Source organism: Eutrigla gurnardus (assembly GCF_963514095.1).
Source record: "Eutrigla gurnardus genome assembly, chromosome: 14".
Taxonomy (NCBI): domain Eukaryota; kingdom Metazoa; phylum Chordata; class Actinopteri; order Perciformes; family Triglidae; genus Eutrigla; species Eutrigla gurnardus.
In genome coordinates this window covers 8,466,220-8,487,381 of record NC_139937.1, presented here as the reverse complement: position 1 = coordinate 8,487,381, position 21,162 = coordinate 8,466,220, and the positions used below count along the sequence as shown (strand labels likewise).

Here is a 21,162-nt window from a genome sequence, read left to right as displayed (position 1 = left end):
ATTTGTTCTATGCATTTTGTTTGAATTGACAGCAGTTGGACGGCTTGCAAAATAATTCCAAGGATACAATTATCATTGCCTGCCAGAAAACCATAGTATATACTTGACATTCCAAGGAAATGTATGATGTTTTGAGATGTTGGAATATATGTCAATGATAACACTTGATCCCAGAGGCATTTGACATAATCACTGACAACTAAAGTAGCTGTAAATCACCATAAAGGGCTATACTATATGATAATTCTGCAGGACACAACATTATTCTGAGCAGCAGAGTTCAAATTATTTGCGACAAGTTGGCTCTTCAATTGCCTGTTTTTTGAGTATGCTAGTGTTTTGCTCGAGTAGGAATCGTATCCACTCATTCAATAATTGGAAATAACTTTCAATACAAGCAAGCAAAGCCATTTCTACCATGCTCTCTACCAAACATCTAAATGAAGAGGAATAGGACAGATATTGAAGCCTTTCAATGTAACACGTAATGTGTTATATGGCAAACTGTCTGCTACAAGAAGCTATGATGTCATTGGTAACAGCAAACTGAACAGATTTCCATTGGAACACATTTGCTTGGAATGGAAGAGGAAGGCCATCATGACTGGGTAAACAAGCAATCACAAGTAAGTTGGGCATGCTTCTCTCTCTTCACCCACTCCTTCTCTCCTCACTCATTTATAAACAAGCACCTACTTGCACAAGACAAAGAAAAATCAATGGAATAAAAAGAATGCATTTGAAGAATATTCTATCTCTTGTTGATAAGAGAAACATTTTAAGACATTTGGCTAAGAAACAAACACACAAACATATTAAGCGACAGACCGACAGAGAGAAAGACAGCTCAACAAAGACATTAAGAAAAGAGTGGAACGGACATTTTTTTCTGCAATCGACAACATGATGCATCTTTAATCACATTAACTTCCCGCATCTGCAACCCCATGATAACCTCTGACCTATTGATGAGTTACGATTGGCTTATGGTAATTAATATTAACCAATGGCCTGCAGGCACAGGCATCCTTGACCTCTAAGATTTGCCTAACAATTACCCTATGGAAAAGTAAAACTAAATAAATTAAAAACTAAAATCTGAGCATGGAATGGTTAAATGGATGAATAAATGAATAATTTTCTATTTGTGATTAAAATTCTTGAATCCCCCCAAGCAGTGGTTCTAAACCCCCTGACAGTTTTACACAAAATACATGGTTTTAATCCTTTACTTTGTTAGGTAAACAAAGGACTGTTTGCACCCTGTAGGCTTCCTACGATTATTAATCAAGTAAAGCAGCCTGAAAACAGAAAGATAGCTCATTTCTTTGGAGCCAAGATTCCCGACTGTGTTGATGCATACCCATATTATGCTCATCAGTAGGTAACAGTTTGTAGGTGTGTGGATTAAATCCAGATTTGGAGAAATTTTGTATAACCTATGGGATCTAAAAACAAAAAACACTCTTCTCCTACAGGGATGAAAAGAAAGTTTGAATAATCTTGCATTATTTATTATTATTTTTACATATATACTATATATATATATATATATATATATATATATATATATATATATATATATATATATATATACTTCCCCAAGCTATTTCATTAATGATAGTAGGAGGGAAAGTAAATCAAATTAGCAATGTAAACAAGAGATCCATCTGTTGCATTTCCCCAAGGCTTTTATATCCAATTTGCAATGGTCCTTAAGTCATAGTAGTATGCCTTAGTATACTATAGCCAGTATCTCCTTTTCATGAAGCAATATTAAAAACATCATTAACGTAAAAAAGTACAATTCAGGCCAGGGGTACAAAGTAACACATGGAAATAGAACAATGAAAGCAAGAGCAGGGAGAGAAACTGGCTTTTGTGGATTTTTCTTAAGGTGGAGGCTGAGAGGGGGTAAAAACAAACATGTATGCACACGCTGCCATTTTGACACTTCTGTCTTTCCCAGATCTAAAGGTGATGGCGGGGCGATGTGTGATACTAATGAAGAAGAACCACACTGATACTCTCCTTGTTAAAATGAGATAGGAGAAACATACCTTGTTACTGTTCACCTTTCAAAAGGAGAATGTGCAAGTAACAGAGAGAGGCATCGCTAAACAGACAGAAAGGGAGACACTCAAGAAAGACGACAGATTAAATGTTAGCTCAACTAGCTTTCAATTAAAGCGATGTAGGGATAAGGCTATTCTTAAAGCTCCAAAACTTCAAAACAGGGCTAACCTGGGATGAACTTTTGTTACAAGGTACAGGACATTTTAACAGTAGATGGGATTTTTGGATGATTTTTAGTTTCCATCCACCACTTTCTGCATCGCATTTCGATTTCAAATGTCAGAAAAAGGTCTTTAACATTTTAATTGATTATATTGTGTTCAGTGGAGCACAGATAGTTTTAACTGCAACATTTAAATTACAGTGTAAAAGCTTGCATAAATACACTACTCTAATTTTGCCCCATTGAATGAGGACATATCTGAAAATACACACGTTAGATAAATTAGTTATCTAACCAACCTGGGATAACTGGATGCAGAGGTACAAAAACAGCCACTGACAGAGCAAGATTGGTCTCTTTGGTGTGTGAAAAGTAGATAAGCAGATAGGATCTGCCAAATTAGATAATATCTGGTATGTCAAACCAGGAGAAATAATTAACAACAATTAGTATTGATTAGAGAATGATAGAGTAAGAAAGAAAGAAAGAAAGAAAGAAAGAAAGAAAGAAATAATTTGTATGTATGGGAAAATGTAGCTCTACATTTTACAGGCAGCAGTGAAATGAATATCAATAATTTATTTAGTATTCATCACTTTTATTGCCTCTCCAAATAGCAGAGTTAAATGCTTGCTAAATGACTGTTTATAAAAGCTACGTGTAATTAGTTCTTTGTTTAACAATATCTGAGACTATGACTGATCTGTTTAAATGGAAGGTGAGTAAACGACTCAATGATGAGGCAGAAGGAGGAGGGACCCACTTTTATCAAAAGGTAGCAGACATCCACTAACCACGTGACATGCTGCACTTCCTGTAGCTACCTCAGAAAAAAAAAAAGACAATAAAGCCTCGAAATTAAAAAAGAGATAAGGCGGGAGAATAGGTTTGTGTGTGTGCTTTGTTCCTGTCATTTCTCCTGCTGCCCGATGGAAGAGAGACCACATCCCTTAAGACAGTAGCCTCCATTAGCCATAATGTGCTTCCAGTCCGAGATACCATTTACACAGGGAGAATGTGTTCATAGGAAACTAAAGTCTTTTAATTAAACTGACGATAAGCACATAGTCCCCCATCTGCCTCAATGAATTGAATTCATCTTCACAAATCTCAGCATTGTCTTCAGCACAATTATCAACTCTTTGTTTGCAGAGGCCCTCATACTTGCATACATGTGTACGAGTTTCCATATGCATACAGCCATCCGCTTCATCATACATTCAAAATATGTGCATGTGTATGCAAGCGTGTTTGCACACCAGATGCCTGCGAGTGGCCCCCGTGATAAGATGAAGGCGAGACCATTGGTACAGAAGAACCCTGGAAAAAAAGACAGCAAGGGGGAAAAAAGAGACGATTGTGGCTCGGTGGTGTAGAGAAGAAGGAGACGGGTGGAGGGTTGGAAGGATGAGAGTGGAAGAAAGACAATCTGGGAAAGTAAATATTTACCTATTCATCTGTCGGAAAGAGACCATGCATCCCATCTGTGCTGCAGTGAGTTAGCTGTGTGTGTGTGTTCTCTGAAATGATAATGTGTAGCACGGCGGGGCCGCTGTAGCGTAGGAGTCGGACAGTGAAGGGAAAGAGAGACATGGTAGGGAGGAGAGGGAGGAAGAGATGAGGATGGAAAAGAGATGTGTTGTGGGGAGATTTGTTGTCAAATGTAAAAAAAAAAAAAAAAAAAAAACTTTGGGAAGTTGCTGTCTTAAGGAAACTCAGCTCGTAAGAAAAAAAATCACATTTACAAGTAATCTGACAGCTTTGCAGCAGCAGCTGGTAGAAGAGTGAAAATGAATTCTGCTTGAAGATCACAGAGCTAAAACAATTATCTTAAAATCAGACATAATCAAAGCTTGCATGGAGACGTGCAGGGGAGTTTTCTCATAGGGGCAATTTGTCCACTCAAATATCAACATTCAGGAAAGCTCGAAGGCAGTTTGGCACTCTCACCTTTAGACCGCCTTCGTACATTAATCCATCTCCAAGTCAGTAAATTGTAAAATAAAACAAATTAGAAACATGCACTTCATTGTTACATTGCCAGATTTGGGCTGCACAATAGTGGAAACAAACTGACAATATTTGTAATATTTTTTTTGGTCTGTGATATATATTGCAATGTAAAGAAAACAAACATTTTAATGCTAAATTTGTAAGTTAAATGCATGCACTTTAAATGCATGCAGCAAAATTAAGTCGGCAACATTGCCGCAGACCCCCTTGCACACGGCGAGACCTGCCCCTAATGATCAAATCAATTCCTCCTGTGAATTATGCAGCGGCATAACGTTTCTTCAAAATGCTGCCAATGATTCAGGGGCGTTCAACTTCTACTAGGTCTCACTTAAAATGCCTGTGTGGAAAAATGAAGTTGGCTTTAAAAATCAGATATTATCTACAGAGCTGTCTGACAAAATGAACTTGACCCACTTCAGTCTGTGAACTATCCTGAAACTAAAAACATCTGCCATCAACAGACACATTCACCTCATCAAACCCCTCTCCAATACGCGACATACACAACAGAACGGTTTGAAAGGTCACCCATATCTTCGTGTGCAGCGACTTATTAACGTTTCTTCTGAAGATGTGATCAAAACCTCGAGAGCATGCACACAGAAACATCACGTCGTATTCTTAATGCTCATCATTACTGCTGCCTGAAATACATTTAATGGCAAATTGTCTGTGAAGTTCAACACACAGTTGTGACTTGCATTGTGGTATCCAGGTCAGTCCTTTCATGGTCTGTCATCTGGGTTTGCGTCTGTTTTTCGCTTTACTTTGACGTGTGGCTTACTGACCTCACCTTCATGTTTTTTCTTCTTCTTCTTTGCTGTGAGATTGGTATACTTTTAACGTATTTCTTTATCATGTAAACTAATGAAATGAAAAACATATTCACCCAGTATCATTTATCTAACAGAAACTATTCCTTCTTTAAGGAGAGACGGAAGAAACCTAAGAAAGGACAACGAGGGGCACTTGTGAGGAGTGTGAGTAATCACTCAGACACTTAAGTGTTTGATTTAGCCGTGGCAGCTGGAGGTAATGGCACTGTCATGTAGCGGCTCAATTTACAGGGAGAGTGAGAAAGAGAAAGCGGTCTGCTTGGTTATCACTCACTTTCCTCAACCACTTTCACCATCGAGGATGAAGGAAGGGACTGTCAGAACTGGTTGAGGAGCTGCCAGGTGACAGGCCAGATAACAGGAGGATTTCAGACAGATTAAAGCTGCACAGCCACACAATGCTTCTCTCCGTGGCTCCAATCAGTGACTAAAATGACTTTGGATGAGAGTTGCCATAACCTAAAAACACTTTGAAGAACTAGTATTGTTCACGGTATGCATTATAAAGGTTCATATTCATAAACAGAGATATCTGCAATGCTTAAACAGCTTCCAATGGTTATTTTTCTTACACTCGGGTGAAAACCACAAACACACAAGCAGGCAGTGCTATGTTAAATGCCCTGACCATGACAGCAGTCTTGAGTTAACAACAGCCTTAGCTACATGGGTTGCTGCTAAAGGGGATTGATGAAATTCAGTTTTGAATATTTGCAAAAATAGCCATCAAAAATGTGAGGGGTTCATTTAATCAGTATGTTTTTATTTTTATTTTTTTTAAATAATACTTCTATCCTTTTCTTTCCATAACGACTGATATTAGATAAAAGTCCAAACAGGGTGTGCAAACACGTTGGCTATGCAGTTACTCCACTAACAGAATGCCAAGTAATTTATCTCTAAACCTGCGGTGCAAAATAACCTCTGTCTTTCTACGTAGCAGGTCATTTGTAAAGATCGAGGTGGCTGCTGCAGAATGAATGGAGAGCCAAGTAAATAATGATCCCGCTGGAGTCATCAGTAAACTTTATCATTTAATGAAACAGCCCGAACACAGCAGAGCAGAACTGCAGTTCAATTTAACACACACACACTTACACATGCAGACACACACATACTTCATTAGCCTTGGAGAAGGGTAATGAGAACACACACATACACATTTCATTAGTCTGAGGGAGGAGGAATAGGAGAGCGCACACACCGAAAATCCATTCACTCACTCACACACACACAGTTATTTTATACACACACATACATACCACACACACACACACAGTATATATGCCTATGCCTAAGAAGGGGCTGCAGTTCAAAGGCATGACACTCGTGACTGTCTAGCCAGGCGTTAAATGGACTGTCCCTTTGCACTTTATTTCAATTTAATTCAACCTTCATTGGCATACAGTACCCGCAGTATGTGATTCATCATTCCATCCAGCTTGTTGACCTGACCTGCACAGATATGGATAACATCAAAGCGCCGGGTAAATGCTGGACATAAAAGCCTTACCCGAATCGAATAAATGCTGGGTTCGCTTTGAGTGTAGGCTCTCTGTTCTCTCCATCAAGCTGCACATCCGCAGCCAGCGGACACTATAGCTAATGACATAAATGTTGAAACAAGTACTGTAGTTCTGCTGTAGTTCTCTTTTCTAAAGAGGGAGATATAAGTGAATGTTTCAAAATGCTAACAAAAAGATGAGTAATTAAAAGTGATGGGGACGACTACCCCTCTATCAAAACGTATTCTCGGAATTTAAAGGGACCGCTTTGTTTGGCCAATATTATAAATGCTTCTTAGTTCAGGGCTGTTAGTTGACCAATGTGTTCAGATCAGCTTGCTCACAACAGAAGAAGAGAAGCCTTGAGCTCTCATGCTGAAGCTGTCCAGCTGATAAGGAGGCATAACGGACTAGTTGGCTACAGTCCATCTCAATGTTAGACAAATTAAATCAAAGAAATGAAATGTTGAGAGCAGTAGCAAAAGAAAAGTGTTAACACTGTGTTATATTGAAGAGACTTTTGATTTATGTTGAAGTTGGTTGTTTTCCGTTAGATCTCTAATTAACTGACTAATTATTTTCAACTAACTAATCATTTTATGAATCATTAGGCGGATAGTCACTAGAGCCCAAGCCGGCATCATATGGGCTTTTCTTGAGAGTGAGGAAGAACCTGTCAGGGAAAATCAATTAGCGCCCCTTCAATGTGCGATTTGTCTGGTAAAATGAGCTACATCAGAATGACTTTGATAGATTCGACAGGAAAATCAGTTAAAAGCTGGTAACATAATCTGGCATCAATAAGACTGTTTAGTTAGAAACACTCCTCTCACAGTCTTACTGTCGAGGGTTAGAGATCCAACTATGAATGAAACCTCATAAAAAGCCTGAGGAACAGTAATAACTGAACTGCAACGGTATGTGTAAGAGGGAGTTTATTCACCAACAGTGCTAAACATTACTTAACCTTCAAGCTTACTAGTTTGGCGGCAAATTCCCCTCCTTGTAGAGGAGGAACAGTGTGCAGGAATTTTAAAAACACGCACAAACACAACGCAAAGCCACCGACAATGAGATTATAGTCCATCAACAGTGAGTGAAACGTTGGAGAAGAAAATGAGCTTTGAAAGGCAGGGTGACTCAAACACTGAGAGAGAAAGATGATATGAGAGTGACGGAGGGACGGACAGGTGAGTCAGACAGTGAAACATGACTGTGTTCTTACATGCACCCGAGTATCAGCTGACCTTATGAATGTGTGCATTGGGAACGTGGAAAGTTACTGCACTGCTTTGTCTCATGACTTTCTGTTTGAGAGAGCTTGTTCACTTTTACCACCACACCAACTAGCTCACCTGATGGTTTCCACACAGACTTCACCACAGGTGTGTCGTACCAGTTTGCACATGTGCAGTACCGACAGGCCAGGAGGTACGGGATCGGGTAGCAAGCGGCACGTGTTGTAATTCTAAAACCGTGATTAAAAAGTATTTGGGAAGTTTTGAAATCAGAGGGAGAGCAACCTCACTGAACAACACGAGGCTCCAGGTGAATCCAATCTCATGCGGTTTCAGTTTGCACTTTGCGGACTGCAGGTGGGAAACAAGGCAATGCACTTTCCCATACTAGTCCGCAATTACTTGTTCAAGGGAAAGAGAAAAACAAATATATTAAGCAAATACAGAAAATGCGTAACAAGTGAGGAAACTGTGGCAACTCAAACATAACCTCAGTCCTTCAGGAGCACAGATAACCTTGAGGCTCATGAGTCAAACCCACATAAAAGCATTTCATTGATAAAAATGACAATGATAAACTACAGTCAGTTAGCAAGGGACAATATTGACTGACCACTTCTGTGATGTCTGACATACTTCCCATTTGTCACGAAAAGGACAAACTGACAAAGAGAAACAAAGAAAGAAACCAGAGTGGAGAATATCTTCACAACAATGTTAACGGTGTGTTTTGGCTTTAAATTAAACGGGGTCAAGAGTATTGTTGTTCTTTCTAAATTATTCTTGCCAGGTGTGTTTTTGGGCTGGACTATTTTGCCACCTGCATTTTGAGGCCCCTGGGAGGCATAGAGTTTCACTGCTGCTCTGACATGTTTTGAAGATGTGTGACAGGGAGAGTTTGTTTTTAATGCACTGGTATCGGAACGGTAGGCAAGTTCAGGTATCGGAATGGGTATCGGGGAGGAAAAGATTGTACCAGAACATCTCTAATGTCAGAGCAGTCGTGGTCCTGCATTTGAGTATCTGTGTGTTACAATCTTTGCAAAGACAGGAAGGATAGGTATTAAGGTCTGTGAGGCCTAATAATAAATTAAAAGTACTTAATGAAGGAAAACTAAACTCCTGTAATTATAGTGAAGCTGTATTTATCCTGTGTGAGTATGTGTTTGCGGTTTGTGGGGAGGAAATGTAGCATAATCCAGAGGAAGTTTCAGTGAGACAAGGATGTGTTGGGAACTGCAAGAGTAATTATCTACAAGTCGCTTCTCTTTCCACACACACACACACACACACACACACACACACACACACACACACACACACACACACACACACACACACACACACACACACACACACACACACACACACACACCTCGGTTTCAGCTCGTTGTGAAGTTAATGACTTGTTCTCTGCTGGTTTCCTGTTGTTTAAATGGAGCCAATTCACAACACTAGACTTGTTGACACACACAGCCAGGTATGTGGGCAGGAAGGCTCTCTCCTTCTTTCACTGCTTCCTGGATTAAATCACGTCTATACACACACTCACATATCACAACAGGCAGCATAAACAAGCAGACAGTGATATATGGTATTCCCATACCTATCTGGAGGGAAATCCTGTTTATATATGTTTTACTATTCAGGCTAGGAAGATCATTTCATTTTATTAGTTTCATGTGTGTGGGAGGGGGCTGGGCTACGGAAACACACGGTTGATGTAGAAATACTGTTGAAAAGAAGAAAGGAAAACGTGTGCAGACTAATTGGCCAGATAGATGTTAAGTAATAAGCATGACACTTACTGTCCAAACAAACTGAGCAGGTAACTTCTGATGGAGTTGGTAACGGGTTTCATTGCTATGATATCTTTAACAACATTCATTAGCATTAGCAAGCATTGCTCTTGATGCCGTGCAAGTAGACAATCAAGTATATTCAGGACCCGCAGACAGCATGTAACCAAATGACTCGAGAGTCAACATATAAGCGGTCGACACTGTTGTGTTACACACCACGCCACTTTTGCTCCCACGATGCTGCCATGCCATCTAACGTCACCCGTGCTGGTATAATGCCGGGGCAGCATTAAGTCGGCGTTGTTTAGTTCAGTGTTAAAAAAGTCGATCATCTTAACGGCAGCATTGCTGAATCTCTGTGACAAAGGGGCTCATAAGAGGTGGAGGTGGGCATGTGCTGTTAAAAACATGATGGAAGAAAGTCTACAATGGCAGTGGCCTTGATGGAAAAAAAAAATCTTAAACTGTCCTGATGTCCACATGTGTTCAACTCTACCAAGCAAGGTAAATGGGGAGGTGAAAACATGCACACTGCTGACTGGTGAGTTTAAAACACTCAGGTGGGAATGTTTATGTCTTTGAGACGTTCCCTGTGCATGTGATGACTAAACCAGGCAGATGCATGGCTAAATACGGGTTTGAAATCAAAGAACGAGAGTCGGAACACACACAGAAACCCTCACTGCTTCATTTAGTTTATGTGCTGAATCATCAGCTGGAGGGAAAGGAGAGGAGAAAGAGATATGGACAAGTCCCACCTGTGTGACAGGTTAACGCAGCAAACCTGTCTCACGCACCGCTCTCTCTTCCCGCCTCTCTTTCCCTCTCTTCTTGCCCTCTCTTTTTTCTCCCCGCTTGTCTCTTTTTTTGAGGGGTTTTTGTTTCCTTCCAATGGCCTCAAGGCAGCTGCCACCCCTCCCACTAACTATTCCAGTGAAACATTAGCCCCGGCTGATACCTTAAACCTTTAAGTGTGTGAGTGCATGTGTGTAAACTAATGATGGCATCTCTTCAACAACAAAACGAGCAACAACAAAGCGCAAGACTGGCTCCACGCTGCATACACACAGACACGGTTTAGTCACGCCACTGATGCATGTGTCCTGCTGTAACCCAGGAAGGTTTGATATAACCCTGTCACTCCTCGTGACTAATAGAGATGACTAACACATGTATACACACACACACGCACACACACACACACAAATACAACCGTCCTGGAGCCATTTGGAGAAACATTTGCTAGACTCCAGGGAGACTTAGAGACACACGCAGACAGACAGTTGATCATCAACACATATCAACAGTCACGGCGTCACTCAGCCAAGACATTGGACATTGCAACACATGAGCAACGCTTAAAAATGCCCTTAATTCCAGGACTCTTTTGTGAGTAAGCGATTGAAAATAAAACACAGGATTAAGTCCCTGTATGAAGTAGTTATTTGTATTTTATAACTCACTACAAGTAAGTTACAGCTAAAGGAGATGTGATCATATTTTCCATCAACATTAATTCACATCGCCAAAAAGACCCTGGCAGGCGTTTCACATGGAACTGTGCTTAAGGAAGCCGAATCTAATTGTCATGGTCACAGCAAAATGCCAACCTTCAAGTAATTCAATGTGACTTCAAAATCTTTTAATCAGTACACATCTGTATAGCGTGCTGTACACATCTAAAAACACAGCTGACAAACTTTGCTTTCATTGCTTTGACATGTATATGATTTCCAATTATGCCATCTCTAAAAGAGATGCATAGCTGTCCACCACCTGTAATCACAGGGCTGTGTAATAAAACCAAATTTAAGGTTAACTATTTCAATATTTTGTCCATGTGTTGGTGTGTATGTAAAAGGGACAACAAATTAGAAAAGTGGTTCAGCATTGAGCAAGAACTCTGCAGACGGCATCTTCTCACAGAACGCAATGTATTCCATCAGCGAGAGCTGGCGTCGTCATTTGCATCAACAAACGGTGCCGTGACAAGCTCCGATTCTTATTTTAAGTGTCTGACATTATGGAAAGAGTTTTGCTCAAGGAAAAGGCTTGTTCTGTAATCTAGCGAGATGACGTGTTGCCAGGAGACAAACATGGAAACGTGAGTACCAGCTGGGGAGAGTTTGTTGATTCGGAAGTGCAGAAAGCATCGCTCAGTGTTATCTAAAATATTTTCAATGTCAAGGCCGAATATTTGAATTATTTCAACAATGTGGATGAGGTCTTTGAAATCGATGGCAGCTGTATTCATTTGAGCCAGAGCATACAGAAGAAGAGCTCCTCGAAATTGAAAAGCAGACAAGAGTGTGTGTGTGTGTGTGTGTGTGTATGTGTGTGTTTGGGGGATGGGGGGGATTGAACCAGCTCCTGCAAGGACTCAGGATATTGGTGTTGTCCCTGTGGGTGCTGTAACCCCATGCCCACAGAGGAAGAATGCTGAAAAAGTATATTCCGATTCCACGACACTTTTCCTTGAGCGAGACTTGGACACAATAACAAATGGACGGGATCAAGCAAAATTAAGGGAAAAGAATGTTTTATTTCTCTAGGTTCCTTTCCATCATGCTGTCAGACGCTGGAAACAAACTGAGCCTGTCAGTGGCAAATTAAGCCCTTTTTACTGGACGTAATGTTACACTGACGCTATGTTATTGCCCTTGCGGCTTATTTTGCAGCTGCCGGTAACAGCATTCAATAATGGACCAATTTTGATTGTTGTCCCCATTAGTCACTTAGACAACACATGAGAAAATAGGGTCCAGGTTGAAAAACTAATTCCATTCTCTCCATGTCGGGACGTTAAAGACAAGGTACTTTTAGTTGCACCCTTGAGATGAAAACATGCTATCATGAAACAACATTGCCGCAATAGTCAGACACTGTTTAGAATAAGGGCACATTGGTTCGGGATGCTAATTAGCCGATGACAGCTTTATAACCAACCAATAATATAATAATAATATTAGCTCTATGATTCATCAGGGTGTTTGTGGTAAAATGTCCTCTTCACTTAGATAAGAGCGAGTCTCTTTAAAGCTAAGCTAATAATGTGTTGACAATCCAGAGACTACCTATCTCTCTGTTGATGTGCGTGAATGTAACAATAGTTTTCGAATAAACTATTTCTGGCGGAGAAAAGAGACTCACCTCACAACTTTCTCTGATGTCTTTTTATTTTGCAGCTACATGATTTTTTTAATACAAGAGGACATAAGAGACAGGATGCCATATTGCTTTATGCTATGTTAGAGGTCAGAGTGAGTTAATTTATATCATTATGCAAGACTTAACAAGAAACCCATGAAAGCAAACGTAAATATTGTACACATCTTAAAGGCTGAAACCAACTAAGTGGAATAAAACACAGCAGATCGGTGACCAAATGCTCAAACGGAGATCAAATTAGGAGTGCTGGGTTCCTATAGGTCATGTTGGAGATCAGGGGTCACTCTACTGGTCAGCTGCTGAGATCACACAGATTAATCACCTGTTGACCTACCCAAGTCCTCATTCCTTCGGGACCATAACTGTAACAACTCCACAGCTGTTGCAGCTGGACATACCGTCAACATTTTGCAAACCTCAACAATAAAGTGAATAAGAAAACTGCTTTGCGGTCGAGTGTTTGCTTCACGATATTATTGATGCTCTCCCTCTTGCGTGTGAGAGTGTTTCCTTTGAGAGCAGGACCTCTCTGGCCTGAGATTGAAAGGGTTTTCAGAGGTCAGGAACACATAACCTCCAGGGAAACCACAGACGGTTTGAGGCCGTTCAATGCCTGGCCCTCCCCTATCATCTATCCCTTCCTGGTAACATGATGGCTTATACCCCCCTCCCTTCTGCTCAATCCAACTAACCCTAAAGTTCAACATTAATATTGCCAGATTTGGCTCCTCTGCACATATGCACAACCAATCCCCAACCCCCAGATGCATTACTATACTTTTCCAGGCGTTTCATCTCTGGCCCCAGTGAATCAAAGACACTTAATCCTTGAGAGTAGTTGAGGGAGCAGCAGCCCAGATATTATAGCAAACTACTAAACAACTGCGGGAGATCCTCTAGCCATTTTCGCTCACTCTTTAACAGCCTTATTCCACCATAACAGGATTTTCTCCATACATCATTGCATAAAGACTGTACTTCATTATGTGATTTTAATTGATAGAACCAGAGAGAAAGGGGTGTAAAAAATATGGTCTGTGTTGGCAGACGAGGACAAATTATCCATTTTAATGAACTAATTATTTTACTGATTGTTTGAATTATGCATGGCACAAATACAATTCTGTTAAAACAACTTGAAAAATTAGTTATGTCATTCAAAGAGTATATTTAATGTATTTTGTCTCTCTGTGGACATGGATGGTTTCAGTATTATAACTTGCATTGTGAACGAAGTTAAATCTTAGGGAACAATGGAATAATACATATTCAAATAATGTCATGTCCTGGGATGGAAGAAAACCTGCAATGGATGAAGGAATGACGCGGATGAATGACTGTAGCAATCGAGAGAGGGTCAATAATGTTCAAACATGCAATGTGCCCCGAGTCGAACCTAATCAATTACGCCGAAAGCGTTTTGTTTCATAGTGGTGATTTCATCGTTTTCCACCACATTCAAAGTAGGAACAAACCAGTGTCTTTCATTATGACCACAGTATTAAGCTGTTCATCTACACATACTTCAATAAGGGTCAGTGAAGCCTTGGTTTGCCATTAACTTTGATAAGTGTGAATGAGCTTCCAGTGACAGCTGATATGTGCATTCAACCTTCAACAGACCTTTAATCTCCATACATGTTTAAGCGAGGGACAAATCAAACTGTTCGAACACGCTCTCATCTGGTCATCAGTGTGAAAAATTAACTTGTCTCCTCTCGTTCTCTTTTCTCCCTAGCGTGCAGCATTCGGTTGGTTTCTGGCAAAATTGCAAATATATACTTAATTACTGTGAATTCGATTTGTTTTACTTTCCACAGCTGGAAACTTGCAGCATTGTTCTACAGAAGACCATGGCAATTTGTCATGCTGTAATCTTTTCCAGTTGTTTTGATGGAACCATTTTTTTTTTTTTTTTTTTTTTTGGTAATGGTAATATTTAGTGCTTCATGATTCAGGAAAAGAAACGCATTTCACAGCATTTCTGCCTGCAGGAAATAACATAGAGTAAAAGGCTACCTTTGACTCAGTGAGCATTGCCTTAAGTTCATAATGGAGTTGAAGATCCTCAGCCATGTCAAGGATGGAGGTCTGATGTGTGTCTGCATGTATGTGTGTGCTGGATTTCTCTGATAAGGAGGGCTAGAGGCGTTTGAACCCTCATGACCTCTGCAGTGTTGATGGCATTAAGCTCTTTGTAAAGAGAAATACATTTGTCTTCTCCTGTGTGTGTCAGATAAGCTCTGACCTCACACATACCTGCACACGGTCCTGTCTGCCACATTCTTAGAGGTGAACTTTACATGGCTTAACAAAGGACTAATTGTGAGAATCTGCATTACAGTCACTTGTGAGTCTGGCTCCCTCTCACCCACACCCACACCCCACACACACACACACACACACACACACATACACACACACACACACACACACACACACACACACACACACACACACACACACACACACACACACACACACACACACACACACACACACACACACACACACACACACACACACAAAAACACTTCACTTGTCACCTCAAGTTGTTCCGGTTTGCATGAGTGCACCAGCGTGAAAAGTAGAGTGAATCAGTGAAAACACTGTATGACATGCACACACTCAGACAGCATGGTGTGGGGCCTTCTAATCCACGCTAAGTGTACGGAAGGGAACAAGAGAAACAACGACAAAGTTAGAGACAGGCCGATGTAGCCTGTGACTTAAGGAAAGGATAGCAGAAGAAAAGATTAACCATAGGTTCAGCAAAAGAGACAGATCACTGGACATAATAGTAACAATACTACTACTACTACTACTACTACTACTAATAATAATAATAATAATAATAATAATAATAATAATAATAATAGCAACCGGTATCCGTATTCAAGTCCGTATTAAAATTCATATTTCCATCATTCAACGAGAAGTTGCCAAACGATCTTCAATGAACCAATTATGCTGTTGTTAAAACATCCATATTAAAAAGACAAATAAATAAAGAGCTGTGACACTGGACATTTTCAAGTAAAAGTGTGGAATTGACAAAGTCCACTGAAAAGGTTTGGGGAAGAAATGCCTTGCTCAACAGGAATCAAACATGTAGAAACTACGACTTCACCTTCAAAATTCAACTTTTTACAAGCTTACATCTGAAGGCAACGACACACAAACAGAGACACTTGTAGTGTTCCGAGATATTTAACATGCCTTTCTTTTCATCTCCATCCATCACCTCCTATAAGCTCCTGAAAGAACCTTATCTCAGGACTAAGTGCTTTTAAAATACTTCCCTGAACAAAAAAAACACCAAAAAAAAAGAGCGTTTGGTACTCTGTTTATGTTTCACACACAGAAACACTCACATATAGTTGTCCGAGGTTCTGACCCCCCTCCCGGACCCTGAACTGCACCCCAGCTATTACTGCTGCAGCCAAATGGGTCAGACAACTAAATGTGTGCTGGTATTGATTTCGGCCAATCGACATCACCCGTGTGTGTGTGTGTGTGTGTTTAAGTAACAGAAGCCAGGAATTGGGTAACCGTGCAGACATACAAAGACTCACACAAAAGGGCAGCCAGACAGTTTATATAAACAGGATCTTGTTACGTTCTACCCTGCGTGTGGCGAGCTTGCATGCGTTTCTGTGTGTATGGTCTCTCTCTGCCTCTCTTGACCATTTGCCACAGTAAGTTAAGATTCTGGCCGGATCAGTGTCACTGTGTTTGAATTTCCATTGATTACTTAAAAGTAAATAAGGGGAGATGGGGTTAGGGAGGTCTACTCCAGGCTAAAACAGCTGAAAGCCAAAAAAGCAATAGAGTATACAGACACACACAAAAAGATATGCATCTGAGTCGGTGTTAAAGTAAACACAGTGGTATCACTCCTCATCTCGACCCCTTCAGGAGGAACTTAAAAGGGAAGGTTTAAAGGAATGGCGAAGCCTTCAACTCTAGTGGAGGACATGCTGGGCCCAGTCGGGCGCTTTTAATGCCAGAAGATATATGTGAGTGATGAGAGGAAGATGGACAGACAGACACTATAGCAATTTCAAGTTATGGACCTGTCACCCACTCAAAGACACACACACACACACACACACACACACACACACACACACACACACACACACACACACACACACACACACACACACACACACACACACACACACACACACACACACACACACACACACACACAGAAGACAAATACTTGAACATGAAGACCGACTAGTAAAAAGATGACGGCTGCAGAGAGTAAAACAAGTGCTAGCAAACTAAAAGCAGAACTTGTAAGATCAAAGAAACTCATATATAAAAGAGTAAAATAGGATTAAAAAAACACACAGGCATACTAGCTTTTATGTAACATTTTAAACATGATTAATCATTCAAATACCACACAAACATTCTCTGTCTGTGCATATAGTTAAATGCACAGAGCTAGATAGCATTACAGTGACCTAAATACGAGTCAACGAGATTCACATTTTATATCAAGCCTGTCTTGACCGTTGACATACATGAAGCAGCTATATGCAATCTATTGATTGCTGCAGTATATGTATCTCATCTGCTCAGAGCAAACTATGTTGACAAAATGACTTTAATCCACAACATCAAAAGACTTATATGTGGAGGTATAGATATTAATATCTAAGATTTGTACACATGAACCACAGCAACGTAATTCCACAGAGAAAAGTGCACAATGATTAAACAGTATCCAATGTGCAGAATAAGGAATACTCATGATTATCTGGATATTGATGAGTGAATCCATGTCCATCCTCTTTTTGATTTAGTTCCTAAAACAAGTACTTACTCTCCCCCCCTCAATGTTTCTGTAAATCTCTTACATATATAATCAAATGTAGCAGAAATACCTTATACTGCACTAATCTCAAAGCATGCATTGTGTCATTTAATTCCGGGAAAAAGGATTATGTCCTTAAAAATAAGAGGTTATCATCTGGCAACAGCAATAACATGCTTAAACATACATCTGCACACATGAAGATCTTTCTTCTATATCACACAATAATACCTACGTAGAGATTCAAGGCAGTAATGGGACCCAACCTCATTTTAATATGAATCCCTTCATAGCGTATTATCATGGCATCAATTTTCTATTTATTCACCATCCCTGACGTGCACTGCCATAATTAATCAGACTCAAATTCCATGTCAGATTATCTTTCATACAGTTAAAGATTAAGTTTGCATCAATTCTTCTCTTTGGTGCCATGTCAGAGGTCAAATCCATGCATTATGTGCATGTTTCAGAATTGTGTATTTTATTTCTCTAATCCATATCAGGAATGTACATGTTTAGCTCCGTGTGGGGGCCAGTGAGGATATTTTTAGAAGACCATAGCTTGAATACAGTGTCTCAGGAATCAAGGCTCAAATATACAAACAGTGCTGCAGTCAGTTCTCCATGTTTGAAATATATAACATTGTAAAACAATATCCTCAGTTATAAAAAAAAAAGAAGGTGCGTAGGATCCACACTTAATAAGGTACGCCAAAAAATATTCTGATTTCTAAAACGCCTGCCAGTGCACAAATTCCTTTTGCAAATCCCAAATCAACTTGGAAATGTGTGCATGTGGATCAGCCTCGTATCCCGCCCTCTGCACGCCCACATTCGACCATATATAGTCAATGCAAAGCACCTTGTGAATGTCTATGCTTAGAAATGATTAGAAATGAGCCTGATGATCATGGGTTCTTCATGGTGAATCACGGCAGCTACCCAGAGGAAGAATGAGAAAAGGACTATTTTCTTACACAGAAATTGAGGTGCTTGTGGGTGAGGTGGTTCATGAACACTCATTCCTTCCTAATCCTTCCCATCACTTATCTAACAGTAACATTGCATCTATCAAGCAGCATTACACAAAGCAAGGCTCACCACAGTATCTTTATGTTAAGAGCAATCAGACTGATTGTTCTACGTTTCATATTTTCAAGATGCAAATGTTGCATCCCATATTGCAGTGGCTATATAAGGAACTAAGAACAATAGGACAAATATGATGACAGAGATACAGTTTGCATAACCACAAAAAAATCTAATCAAAATAAGCATTCACTCACATCTCAGTATGAATATTAATCTCCAAGAAAACCAGATAGCCAGAGTGAATAGGAAGACAATAAAAGAGCAATGCTAGTAAGAGCCGGTGAGACGTCGGCATTCTCGCCACGTTCATAGATCGTAGTCAAACATGCACACACACTCTCACTCACACACACACCGTCACTCAGACACACTCTCTCTCTCTCTCTCTCTCTCTCTCTCTCTCTCTCTCTCTCTCTCTCTCACACACACACACACACACACACACACACACACACACACACACACACACACACACACACACACACACACACACACACACACACACACACTAATCAGTCATTTATAAAGGTTATTCACAAAGATATGCTAAATAAATGAAGTGAGATTTTCTTTAAAAACACACACATGGTGTCATCAGGAGACATTCCAACATCATGAGTCCATTAGGACTCCATATCCTGTCTTACCTCTCTTTGAGGAAGTCCACCACTTTTTTGAAGTCATCAATGCAATACTCTCTCTTCATGTCCATCAGGACGCTGTCTGAGGCCGACTGCACTGGAACATGAAGGAAGCCATAGACGCGGGGATGATTCAATATCTTAGCCATCTCCTAATGAGATACCAGGAAAAGAGAGAGAGGGAATAAAAAGAGATGGGAAGACAAGAAAACGTAGAAATAAAGAGTAAGTTTGTTTCATGTTTGGAGCGGAAGGGCAATCGGGGTGAACACGCATGAATTTTCCTGCATGTCATTATGTCTGTTTCTCATCTCTTCACTGAAAATGAGTGATAACAGATAGAAAATTGATAACTTTCCTAAGTTAACATTTTTTCTCACAACTACTCAAATCGTTTTTTGACACAGTGACAGTGAATCTTTAGTTAAATCAAAAATGTATGTTACAAGGCATAGACTTTCTACTAACATCATGTTAGGCCTGTTCGATTAATCAATTTTAAATTGTAATCACGATTATGTAGTTAGGACAATGTTAAAAACGTGAAAATCGTAAAATCGATTTTTTAGTTAAGTTAAAGTTCTGCAATTTATTCATTCATTTTTGTTTAATGGACACACCTTAAGATACATGTGAAAGTGAGGTTTTTCTCTTAATCCCAAAGGGATTGTTTTTTGTTTTTTTTTTGTTTACAAGAGGTCTACAAGAAGATAACATGGAGCAAAGACAGATGGCAAACGTTCATTAATTGTTCTTTATATTAATCCCTTGAGGGATTCTTTATTTAATAAGAGCAAGGTTTGCACTCACACCCCAATGGGGAAATTATTTGCAAAATGTTCAATAAAAAACAGCATATTTGAAATAATTTCTTTGCCTTTTGTCATTTTACAAAATAGTCGTAATCGTAATTGAAAATCGGATTTTGAGAGAAGAAAATCAGGATTTTATTTTTGGGCAAAATCGAACAGCCCTACATCATATCAATCTATATCGTGTAGAATATTAAATATAACAGTCAAACATGCTGGCACCATGTTACAACACTGATGGCCTGAAAACAAGTCTTTCTGTTTTATCTCAATGGAACTACTACATATAAATCAACATGGAACAGACATTTGGAAACTCCTCACCTTGGGAAATCTGTACTTATGGTATTGTCACTTAGTAATACTAAAATTATTTATAATGTCTTAAAATGGTGGTTTTCTGTTGACTGATTAAATATTCATTAGCAGTTATTACACTAAATATGGACAAAAGGGCCGACTTTCTGAACAAGCATCCCATAAAAAGTTGCTAAATCTGAGCCCCTCATTGGGGTTTCACCTACATGTACAACATGTGATAGGCAGATGTAACATAGAGACATAAAAAGCCTCTTGGAGGTATTCCCAAAACCCAACAGGAAGTCAACCAATATGTGCCCATAAGGGTCCGGTCCCGATAAATGCTAAAGCCACGCCCCTTTACTCCAACCTGCACCTTTCATAAGCCATATCTACACATATGTGGGAGGCATCATTGCACTCGGCAGAGAGTTGCTATTTCATCGGTGTGGGTTATCCCCGTCCCCTTTCAGAGTCCCTGCACCGTTTTTCTGAGATACTTGTGGGAGGCATCATTGCACTTGACAGAGTTCTGGATTCGTCTTTGGCGGTTTTCCGCACCCCTACACTTCAGCCCCGCCCTTTTCAGTGCTCATGAACCATTTGTCGTGCACTCTTGTGGGAGGCATCATTACACTCAGCTTTGTGCCTGGCCACTTTGATCGACATCCTGCCGGTA

At 40.0% G+C, this 21,162-nt stretch overlaps 1 protein-coding gene across 1 annotated transcript in view; it reads right to left on the bottom strand.

Annotated features, from left to right (window-relative positions):
• The window catches only part of cdkal1 (CDK5 regulatory subunit associated protein 1-like 1), a 216,951-nt gene that overhangs the window by 63,926 nt on the left and 131,863 nt on the right, over positions 1-21,162 (bottom strand). The window contains exon 10 of the mRNA XM_084026002.1: positions 19,378-19,523. Coding sequence (XP_083882128.1) covers positions 19,378-19,523 — 146 coding nt within the window. The remainder of the gene's footprint in view (positions 1-19,377; positions 19,524-21,162) is intronic.